Below are 12408 nucleotides of genomic sequence, written 5' to 3'. Positions count from 1 at the left end.
ATTCAATAATTTAATGGTATATTTTACTACCAGCAGACTAACTTCTGAAAGATGTTATGATCTTCATATGTTTTCTAGGATCGTGCATCAGTTTTCGGTTCTTCACAGTCAACGCCTACAGAGGAACTGTCATCTCAGGGCCAGTCCAACACTGATAAGATTGAATGCCAAGCAGAAAACTATCTAAATGCACTCTTTCGAAAGAAAGGTAATAAAAGTCTTTTGTATTATGAAATATAACAAAAAAACCTAGAAGAATCAAATTATTCAGTGTTAATTTTGATTAAGTATTTTTTTATTTATCTACTGAAATAGATGTTTCTGCTGTTTCTCTTTTCTATTCCTTTGGTTTTCCTTAATCTTTTTCTTACTTGAATCACCAGATGAAGTACTACTCTTCCTACTTGCCATTCCTCTTTGTCCTGATGCATTATGTGTCACTCCTTTGAATCCCTGTTCATAAATTGTATCGGATTTTTCTTTTTACCATGAGCTGCTACTTTGTTTTCATCCCAACCTCAGGTGTCATTCTCTAGAATTTTAAGCATTTAAACGTTTTCTGTTCCTAAATTCTCACTTCTGGCTTTCTACAGGAAAAACATTTTAGGTGAGAAAATGTGTTTTGCAGAATGCAAAATAGAATTTGGGATCTTCTTGCACAAAAGCTGCTCCTTCAAATACATCCAAGTTAGAGGTTAAAACTTCTTGTCAAAATACAGTATTTAGTAGCTCATTAATTCTTTGACTGTTCTTGTTCTTTGACACTCATCAAGATACAGCAGTACATGAGTGAGTGACAAGTCAGCTTAGTTCATGAAAGTTACTTGGTTACTCACTGTCAACAGCAGCAGAAATACTCATTTTCTTCCCTAAATTCATGTGAATGAAGAAATGTGAATGAAGTTACTGTGAATGCAGTAACTACAATTTTCACTGATTTTTTTCTTGGGTTTAGTAGGTGTATGTGGATGTCAGAATAGCTGAGTATGGCTAGGGTGACAGCTCTCTCTTGCTTTTAACAAAGAGTTAGTCAGACACATTCTCTTCCTTCACATAGGTGAGAGAAAAAAGCAAAGTTTGTTTTCTCCCTTTTACATTGCTGTAGCAGGAGAGATTATTATGCCCTTGAACCTGGGGTGTGTAGAATCTTTTTCTGTACAGACTTTGTGTCTGCTCTGTCTACATTTTGCTTTTTTTCATTTTAAAGAACTTGAAATAGAATGCAACAGCATTTTGAGTCCATCCTTTGGACTCTTGGCTTTCATTCAAACCAGCTATTTTCCATTTGAAATACAATGGCCAATGAAGTTGGCACTTCATTACTTCTTAAAGTCTTACTATGTTCTCATCACAGGCCCAGTTGTATGGCATCTCCCTAGGCAGGTATTTTAATTCCTTCAAATTTCTACTTTGTCAGATCTCTTCTTGGTCTTGATGTGTACAATGTTTTTCAATGTTTGCCTGCTTTATGCTCCTGCTGCAGATGATCTCTTTCGATACTCCTTGAGAGGAACTTCTGTCATGGGAGAAGTGAAACTTGGCATGACTTCACCTTAGTAGAGTGAATGACTTTTAAGTGAAGTTTTTCACAAAGAACATTTGGCTTTTAGCACCTTCTTTAGGTTTGATCTGCAAGATCAATAATGCTAGGTTAAAGAGGTTTTGTCTATTGAAAAGCAAAACTTCCAGGGTTTTTTGTGATTCTCTGAAGTACTTCTGTATTCTTGGGTAAGAATTTACTAAGAGTATTGCTTCAGTTCAGGTTTTAGCAGAGTCTTTATAAAGCTGTTCAAATTACAGGAAGTGAAAAGGAAAAAAAATGTAAAGGGCATGTGAAACCAATTTATGAGGTATTCAAGAAACTGATTTGGATTTTAGGAGGAAGATGAAGAGTTTTACAAAGAAAATCTAAAGTCTGCTTTCTGATTTTTGCAGGTTTTTCAGTGCAAGTATAAACTTACAAAGAAAGGAATCAAAAAAATTTTCAGTTATTGTTTAGCTAAGGAGTAGTTCTTATACCTGGTCCTAAACCAGATGTGCTGTCATTGTCAGAAAAATGTCGAATTCTTGGCTGGCTCTTTAAAACAGAGTAACACTTGTTTGGATTGCAAACTCCTCAAGATGAACTACTCTCTTACTATTGTAGCTAATTTAGGCCTCTATGGACAACATCTAAGACTAGTGAGCAAATTAGAGAGTTCATTTGTTGGTCCCATTATTTTATTTTATTATTTTATTTACTCTGGCTTTTTTAATTTGCAGACTAGTTTGAGGGGATTTGGTTGTGCGTTTGGAGGTTTTTTTAATGTCAGGAAACTAGTTCAGATGATCTCGAAACATGCAGCCATGATATATTGTTGTCTGGAGCATACAGCCTTCAAACATTGATGTATGACAATTTGTCTGTAGAATCTGGGATAGAAGATGGTAGAACTCCTGCCAAAATGGGTAAACCCTTGTGATGCTGTAAATAACAAAGACTTCCCGTTAGGAACCCAACTTCATTCTGTGTTAGTGAAAGATGAGTTTGGTAGTCAGTTGTCTGTGGGAAAGGCCTGTGCTCAGCAGACATGTCAGCAAATCCGAAGTCCTTCTTGTCATAAGACATTGATTGTTGCCACTAAACAATGTAGCTGAAACCCAGATGCTTTCTTCTCAAGTATGGCATCTCTCCTTACCGTTTCGGTGGTGTAAGCAGAGTAGACTTGGTGCTTTTCCACTTACATAATGCTGAAGTTCAACTGTTCTGTTTTGTTAAGGGAAAAACACAGTGTGCTTTAAAAAATACGTATTAAGTCTTTTTTTACTATGATTATTATAGAATGTGACGTGATCATTGTTATATAGCAGAACCACAGTTGTTTAAATGCTTGGTCAGACATTTTGTTCACAGACTATTAATTTTCTCTATTTCTAGTAATCCACATTGTGTGTTCTTAGAAGTTCATTTTTCCATGCAATATTAGTGTGATGTCTTTAAACAAAACAAAAAAACCCCTAGTTGTGAATCAGGTTCTGTCTTCAGGATGTGATCCACCAAGAGAAGACTGACGCATGAGAAGCTCTTGTAGAAGTTAAGGAACTGAGGCACAAAATTACAGGAAAAATGTTTGAGATTACTTGAATCTTTCCAGTTTCTCTGGGCTGCTCTGACAAGTATCTTCAGTACCATGTTTGCTATCCCAAAGTAATTTTCCTGTAAGCTTTTTAAAGCTCTTTACTATTTCTAGACGTCTCTGTCATGTAGTAAAATATTTCCATTCATAAATATGGCTTTCTTACATTATACCATATACCTGAATTTAACTCTGAGTTCACCGGTTCTTTTTGTAGTTTTCTTTCAGTTGCAGAGCTGTCATAAGCTAGTTGTGCTTCTTGGACAATGTATATTTCATTTAGGAAACCTGTGACAATGTAATCATGCACACATTATTTTAGACTAAAAAAAGTGTTACTTTCTGAGGTGTAGTTTTGAGTTGTGCACACTTCATCCACAACCTGAAGTTTCTTTTTATTAATAATTTTAAGAAATCTAATTCGTCCTTTCAAAATCTGGAAGGTTTTCTGTAATCACTGAGAGCTCTGACACAGTTTGTGCAGTAAACTGCTATGACAGCTTTTCTATAAAGAATGTTTAGTGGGGTTTCAGCTGCTTTCCTAAGGAGGTAAAGCATACTTTTTGTGTTGACCTGCCAGTGTTACTGTCTTCACTGACTCTGAATTTCTTGATCATTTCAACTACATTTACGAGGATTCTTAGAAATATGACTGGATATAGAGTAGTGAAAATTGCAACCTGAGTAGAGGAAGAAAAGAGGTAGAATGTTTATGACAACAAAAGAGTGAACCTTTTTCCTTCTGTTTGTTGATCAGTCAAGTTAACTGAACTAGTCATGATACATAGCTCAGAATAAATAGTTGTATTCCATTTTTGATGTGCTGGTAATCTGACAGTGACCCGAGTGGTCTTACAAGTAGAACTAAGAGCATCTCTGGGACAGTTTGGTGGCTATTGAGGCGGGGTTGTTACAAGAAAATGTGGCCTTTTTGTCAAAAGGGGAGAGATGGAGTGAGCTTATGAAACACACTGAGAAGCAATCGGGTGTTCTTAGTCCTGCTGCTCACACAAGAGGATTGTAGGGTGCAAAGGGGATTGTGATTCCCTGCTGCTTTCCACTGCCTTTTGGTATTGTGTCAGAAGAGAAATTAAGTCATTAGGTTGGCTTTTTAATGAAAAAGTACTCGTTTTCAATAAATGGGATACTGTTACAGAATACTCTTTTGGGAGCTTTAACTTCTTATTCATTGTCCTGCCAAATCCATGTATAACTCTGAACTGTCCATCAAATCTGTCACCATAGACTTTGCAGTCTAGTGATCCCACCTAATGTGCAGAATAGTTAATAGTACAGATTTGAATAGTTGCAAACTGGTGCAGCACATAAACTGAGGAAGTATTAATCCTAAATGTGAGCTTTGAATTAAATCATTGCCATTAGTCATGATTACATGATGTTTATTACTCTCTTCTCTTGCCTTCAAACTGTTACCTTGACAATCACAAGCAGAAAAAATCAAATTATATCATACAAATTCAGCCTTCTTTTATCCTAATAACATCAGGTCTGCAGTGATCTGAGAGAAACTAGAGGAACATTAGGGCTAACTTTTATTCTAAATCTTTAGAGACTGTTCTACTGGGTTTGAAGTAGTATGCATATACATACGTGATCCTTGGACTAAATACAGCTGCTTCATATTTTATATCAACTGTGAAAAATAGGAGTTTAAACAGATGTAGGCATGTAAATTTAAAACTTTGTAAGTAGCTATAGTCGCAACTCCTAATAAAGCATCTTAGAAAAAAAACCCTATTCAGGTCATACCAAGTATATCTGGTGCCATCTGCTGATAATAATTAAGAATTATTTGGTAGTGATACTAAGTTCAGAGATCTAACACCTTTATTGCCCTAAAATATGTTTCATTGCATTTAAAGATTTTATATGACTAATTACAAATGTCACATGTGTAGTGGAAAATTACAACTATGAATCACAGGATGGGTGAAGTTCTTCTCCATGTTCAGGTGGAATAAACTGGGCAATGAGATGCTGGGGAGCAGCACCACAGAAAGGGACCTGCAGGTCCTGGTCAATGGAAAGTTGAACATGAGCCAGGAGGGCCAGCCTTGTCCTGGGGGGGCATCAGGCACAGCATTGCCAGCTGGGCAAGGGAGGGGATTGTCCCGCTCTGTTCTGCAGTGGGGCAGCCTCACCTCGAGTGCTGGGGACAGCTTTGGGCACCACAATAAAAGAAAGATGTTAAACTATTAGAGAGCATCCAAAGGAGGGCAACAAAGATGGTGAAGGGCTTTAAAGGGGAAGCCATACAAGGAGTGGCTGAAGTCACTTGCCTTTTTCAGGAGAAGAGGAGACTGAGGGGAGACCTCAGTACAGTCTACAACTTTCTTGTAAGGGGAAGTGGAGGGGCAGGCTCTGATCTCTTCTCTGTGGTAACCAGTGACAAGACCTGAGGTCAACCTCAGTCCCAAAGCTGTGCCAGGGGAAGTTTAGGCTGGATATTAGGAAAATGTTCTTCTGTTGGGCACTGGAACAGGCTCCCCAGGGAAGTCACAGTACCAGCACAGCACCACGCCTGACAGAGTTCAAGAAGCATTTGGACAATAATCTGGCTCATGGTGTGACTCTTGGAGCTGTCCTGTGCAGGGCCAGGAGCTGGACTTTGATGATCCTTGTTGGGTCCCTTCCAACTCAGGATACTTTATGATTTTAAGGCAGGGTCAAAGTCTTTACAATGGTGCATAGCAGGATAATGACAGATTGCAAACAAGTTGAAATGAGAGGTTCTTTTTAATGTGAGGAAAAATGAGGACAAGCACCCAGAGGTTGTAGAGTCTCCCATCCATGGAAGTATTCCTTACCTAACTAGGTAAAATCCAGAGAAACCCAATTTGACCTCATAGATGACTACTTTGAACAAGCAGTTTTACTACAGACCTCCCAAGGTACTTCCACCACAACTTGCCAGTTAATGATTCACATTACAGAACAGTCAATGTGATAGCAACACTATTTGCATTTATGGCAGATAAGTTTAGATTACCTGAGTCTAACCCTGTAGATTGAATATGCATTTAGCAGCAAGAGCACCTCAGAGGCACCCTGGGAGCACATCTTTCAGTGTATATGCTCTGAGATACACACACATCACCCCCTTATATTACCTTTTTAGATTAAATCAACTTAAAATCTGTAAACTGACAGTAGCTGTAGCAGTTGAATATATGAGAAATTCTGCTGCATTTATTCTTCATAGGGAGTATTTGGAAGTTATTACAAAAAAATTAAACTAATACTAAAGAAAATATTATAAGAACAAAAAGATAAATCCTTTATTATTCTAACTAGGTCAAAAGGTGACTTTGCTCCTAATGGAGAAGCTGACTTCTCCTCCAAGTGTCTAAAAGAAATATATGCTTGGCTGTTACCAATGTGAAGAGTCTAAAGCGGAATAGAAAGGCAGTAGAAACTTGACAGTTCTGAATTAGTTTTGTCTTGCAGTTTTATAAAAATTGATGCAGGGATGGAGATTAATAAGGAGAAATCTGTTCCAGGCTGTTGTGCTTTCCAGCTAATGGTAGGTCCCCTATACTCTCTGGTCTTTTGCTTCTTAAAGGTACAGATCACACCAGAAAGTGAAATAACTCTCCCATTTGCACTGATAATCACCTGTTATCCAGAAGTAGTCAAAGAAGCTTTTCTTGTGTGCATGCAAGAGACTAATTGCTCTATATAAGCAGGGTCGTTCCAGACCACATATTCAGTCTTGATAATGCTTTGTATAATTCATTTTGTATGAGTTTCTGATTACAGGCAGTCAAATTTTTGGTTTTTTAAGCTTAACTGTTGATCAGTAAATTTCATTGTCTAGAACTACCATTTCCCTGTCATGCAAACACTTTTGTTCCTAGATAATTCAGTTATTTAATTTCGTCTCTTAACTTCCCGTGTTCTTTTCTCGTATTTTGCATATACGTTAGTACTTTACACCTATTGCCTTACTGCTCCAATATCTGTTGTTGAATTTATTTTCTTTACTTCTAAGTGTGTCTCTAGGATAGTAACTTCCAGTTGAACATTTATTGGGTTCATTATTTAGGAATCAGGAAATAGCAATATAAACAGAGCATACTTATGCCTGGAGGTTACATGGTGGGGAAAGATCTTTCTCTGTGTAGGTATTATCCATCATTTAGAATTTTATCTCATACTTAGAATTTTACCTTTTATCTTTGAGAAACACCTGTCAATTTTAGATATTTTGATAGAGATCTAGTTGAAAGATTGGTGGAAGATAGAGCTTTAACCATAAGCAGATTTGTTCTGTCTTTGGGTAAGTTCTCTTCAAGCCAAGATGTCTTGCAAATGTTGGAGCTTCACTGTACCTCATCAAGCACTGCTGAGAGGCTGACCAAAAGGTCTTGACAGGAAGCATCTGGGCAATCAGTCAGCTGCCCTGTCGTGCTATAGAGAGCAGACCTCATAGGTGCAGGTTTGTAATTCCTTGCAATGTTCTGTTGGTGAAAATTAATTCTCCAAATGGTATATGTTTTAAATGGACCTGAAACAGTCAAGCAGACGATCTTCTGCACATTCATCCTAAACTTGAGCAGCATTTCTTGATCAGTGCTGGCAGTCACTCTCTGGATAGTAGATGGATAAAGCTTCATTGGCATAAAATGCTTGAGCAAATATGCTGTGTGATCCTCCAAACTTCGTATTCGGAAATGTACACTTTGCATGCAAACATCTACCTAACCCAGGCCTTTCAGTTTCTTCACTTCCATGAAAACAAAACTCAGTTTATAATCTGTTTTATCTGTTTCAGATTAACTTTATTATCCCAGTAACTACCGAACCGTGTCCTTTGGTATTTCCTCCAGGGAATCAGGGCTTACCTAAAAGCTAGTTCTTCTTTATCACTTTCACACTTGCTTTAAATCCCTGTCCCTTCTTGATTGAAAACTATTTCACTCATTACCTAGGAACTCAAACATGGGCAGTGGTTAAAATATTGAAAAGGATATTTGTGATAGGAGAGGTGTAAAGTTGAAGGAAAGAAGGGAGAGTGGGATAGTGAAGTAAGTGCTACTATTACTGCCAGTTTAAGGGAAAACACAGTATTCTGAGTATGGTCAATTGTGCTTGTCTTGTGGTGTGTTGCAGTCATCAATGCAACAGCACAGTTTACTGTGAGTTTCTTAATTACATTGTTATTTATGCTAAGTTACACTTACATTTTGTTTTTTCTGTTGCTTCTATTAGGTTTCTTTTTGGTGATTCACAATTGTAGTTTGTTTTGCTTGTTAATAAGTTTAGCTTTTTTCTAGCTGATAAATAACATTAAAATAAAGTCATATGTATCATGTTTGGTCCTTTTTTGTTTGTTTCTAAAATGAAATACTTCTGTCCATTGAAATGTTACATGCACAAGCAAATAATAGGATACACTCAGTTTAGAATAGGAAATAAAGCTTTTCTCCCAAGTGTTTTCATTGCTAGCACTTTGAAAATGTCCTGAAAATCCTGTAAGATTTTACAGTAAAAGTTTAAAACTTTGTTTGTATTCAATTGCTTGTATGGGACATTTCAAGTAGCATCATATTGGTTTTGACATTTCAATCCTGAACCTGCAATGGGGATTATAGTCTGAGAGTGGAACACATCTCTTTTTTCTTTTTTTCCTTTTTAAGATCAATTCCTCAGAAGTCCAATTGTTATATGTTCTGAAGAGGACTAATCTATAGAACTACACTTTAAAACTATTCTTATGGTTGTTCTCTGAAAGTAACTTCTTTCTGTATTAATCCGTGTCTTATTTTACTTTTTTGGTTTGTATTCAAAATTCTTTATTTTCAGAACTGAAAATGAACAGTTTGTAAATGAAAAGTCAACTTATTTGCCAACAATACAGAATCTGACTCCCGGAAGTAATGCATACACTTGCATGCTATGATAGACGAGTAACGTAAAAATTAACAGTCTGTGCTAAACATGTTCTTCCAAGTGACCTCCAGTTAGGAATGCTCATTAAAGAAACTTGTTAGACATCCGAATTAATATGTTCATTACAGATGTACTTATTTAACTCATTTGTGTGCTTATAGGAAATACTTATAATAAGAAAAGTAATTATGTTTGGTTCTTAATGTATCTGTTGCCTGTGTTTTTTATTTCCAGATCTTCCTCAGAACTGTGATCCTAACATTCCCCTAGTTGCTCAGGAATTAATGAAAAAAATGATCCGTCAGTTTGCGATTGAGTACATTTCAAAAAGTAGCAAAATTCAAGAGAACAGAAATGGTTCATCATTTGAACCAAGTCTGATGTGTAAAAGTATCCAAATGAACCAAACGGAAAACTCCCTTCAGGAAGAACAGGATAGCCCTCTAGACCTCACTGTGAATCGAACTCAAGAACAGAATACTCAGCAAGGTAAATTTCTGTATCTGATAATCTGTGTTTTGCTGTCATTTATTTACTTCATGGTATCTTATTCCCTTAAAAAACAAATGTCCATGTCAAATAGAAACATTTTTCGTATTGTGTATTAGAAGATAAGTATTCTAATTTCTGAGTGCCTGTGTTAAATAAGTGGCACTGAAATTTCTCAGCTTTGGAATACTGAATCTAAGCCCTCTCACCTGTGCTGTCACAGGTCACAGTGGTTCAAAATTCTGTTGCAGAAATGGCTGTCAAGAAGCCTGAGAAAAGAGAAAAAGAGACTAGGATTTTAGAGAGCAAATGTCTCTCAGTCTGTGTCAGCTCTTGAACACTTCGATTCTTTAAATACAGGCTGGTAGGAATGATTGGAAAAGAAGATTAATGTGGGAGGAAACTTCCATACTTCATACCTTAATCATTATAGATCAGTGCCGCTTTCTTAACAGAGTAAACTTAGAAAAATAATCTGTCTCACTATCATTTATGAAAAGGAAATAATTGCTTTGCCTCAAGGAATATTGCTATCCAAAACTGATAACACTATAATCACAAGAGCATTTTGGACTTTGAACTAGATTTGGATTAGCAGCAGTTTTTGGGAAGGGTTGTGGCTGTCATGTGCAGCTGAAAGCAGTGGCAAAAGCAGCTTTTGTCTTTTACAGATACCAGGGTCCGTGTTAATCCTGTAATACTGCAGACCAAAGGGAAAAGTTGACATGTATGTCATGTACCATACTAAAAAAGTTGAAAGTAGCCAGAACTAAGTTTTTTTGGTTTTGTTCAGGGTTTTTGTTTGTTTGTTTATCTTAATATACATTGTCAGAATGAGAGCAGATTCGGTATGTGTGTACCTAATGATGCAGTTTTTAATTGGATATCCTTGGGGACAGGGAGCTCTGATGGATTTCTCATGCTAAATATATCTATTCTAAGTTAAATTTCATGCATCCTTTCTTTTTGACAGCAAAAGCATTAAGAAATACTGGAATTCCTGCTTTTATTCTGTATGGTCACTGGAAATTAGTTCATACCAGGCTTTAGTAAACACTTTGTGTTTAAATCCTGAGAAAACACACATTGTACTTGGATGTAATTTTGCTATGGATCAGTTACAGATTTTAGAGGTTTATAATTGGTCAGGTTGAAGCACATTTCTTTGGCAAGGGCAATAAAAATTTCTTTCATGATATCAGCACTATAGCTTGTTGCTTACTTCAACAGCTGATTATAAATAACTAGTCTTATATGTTCATGAGGGAGCAAAGTCACCAAAGGCAGGTTCTGGTCATTGCTGAGCCGCAAAAAAATCTTTGAGAAATAAAAGGGAAGGCAGAAGGTGGGCAGGGACAGGAAGAATGTTATGCTGCCACCCTTATCTGAAAATCCATTCATCTTTTGTCTAAGAAAAATCTAAAATATAAAGAAATTGAGTTATTTAAATCATCTTTTCATATCATTGGATTTTTTCTTACAGTAAGGCTAAAGAACAAGTTTAGAATTGTGCACCTTCAGTGAAACACCTAAGTCTAAAATAGTTGCTCAGCACACACAGTATACAAGTTACACATTAAACTATGTAAGACACTGCAGAGTCTCAGAACTTAGACTGTCATGTTTGCTGGAGTGCTTTTTAGATGTTAAAGGTAGTAGTCTTGCTGTGAAATTAAGAGATGCCGAAATGAGAAGAAATAGTGAAATAATAAGACTGTAGTTGGAGAAAGGTAGCTTGAACATCTTACCTACCAGGGAAATGGTATTGTGCTTTCTGTTTTCCATGAATGTGTTAATTTTGAGCTATTTCAGCTTTTCACTGTAGTGATGGCAACACAAGCAAGTAAGTTCAAGATGAAAAATGTCAGGCTGCTCTTTTTATTTGCGTTGTGTTCTATGTGCAAAGATTCATGAAAAAGTTATTTCAGTTAGCTTTTGTCAGGGACTATGTATTATTATTATTGCACCTGTACTTTTCCTGAAGAAATCTTGGTTATAATGAAGTGTCATATGCTTACAGTAGGGAATTATGAAGGTTTTTTAATTGGATCATTTTTTGAAATATATAATTCTCTGTCTAACATAGTATACTTCTTTGGTCTGGAGGCTCGTAAAAGCTGTACCATGGTTTCATTCTCATGTTTTCGAATGTCATGCAACTCTCTTTAGTATTTGCTATTTGTAGCTCCTGTTACAATTTCCAAATGAAGTGGCAGTAATAGAGGAGGAAGTTCAAATTTGTACATTGCTTTGATGGATCCTCAAAGTTGAAATCTTTTAATTTAAATCCTATTAAGCAGATAATGATCTAAGTATAAATTCTTTAGGTTCACTTTCTGCTTAGGGAGCTGCTTTGTATTTACAGTAGTAGTCTTAGAAATGAATGATCTAAATAGTAAAACAGACAGTCTTGGTCCTGTGTGGCAGTGATTCTTGGGCTTGAGAGGAAGGAGTAAACTTTATTTTCCAGATCACTAGAAGCAATTGTTTTTGCACTGAGCAGATCCAAGCTAAGTGCTAGCTCAGCACTGAAAAGATACTCTGCCACTGAAGTTCCTCCATTAAGGAAAGCTTCTTACTTTAGTCCAGTATCTGGAGGCCATCTCTGAAGCCAAAAAATCCTGAGGTCTGACGCTTCCAGACCTGATACATCTGATTTTTGGGCTTACATGGCAAGGTTTTAGTAGCTGCGGAGGGCTGTAGGGTGGCATCTGTGAGAAACTGTTGTGGCTTCCCTGTGCGAGGCACAGCCGGCTCTGCCACAGACCCACACCAGGCTGAGGTGGAGCACATGAGTTGGGTTCGTGGTGCTGCTGTGAAAGCATGTTTAAGAAAGTGCAAAAATGCTGGACAGGCAGAGGAGTGAGAAACAGCACAGTGAACTAGGTGA

The 12408-nt window shown here is 36.9% G+C and overlaps 1 protein-coding gene across 7 annotated transcripts in view; it reads left to right on the top strand.

The window, feature by feature from the left end:
• LCORL (ligand dependent nuclear receptor corepressor like) overlaps window positions 1-12408 on the top strand; it is an 83222-nt gene that overhangs the window by 33016 nt on the left and 37798 nt on the right. For all 7 annotated transcript variants that reach the window (XM_032107979.1, XM_032107975.1, XM_032107976.1 and 4 more), the window contains 2 exons: window positions 79-208; window positions 9264-9518. In XM_032107979.1, the coding sequence (XP_031963870.1) occupies window positions 79-208; window positions 9264-9518 (385 nt within the window). The remainder of the gene's footprint in view (window positions 1-78; window positions 209-9263; window positions 9519-12408) is intronic.

Source organism: Corvus moneduloides, chromosome 5 (assembly GCF_009650955.1).
Source record: "Corvus moneduloides isolate bCorMon1 chromosome 5, bCorMon1.pri, whole genome shotgun sequence".
Taxonomy (NCBI): domain Eukaryota; kingdom Metazoa; phylum Chordata; class Aves; order Passeriformes; family Corvidae; genus Corvus; species Corvus moneduloides.
This window is presented reverse-complemented; position numbering and strand designations above follow the sequence as displayed.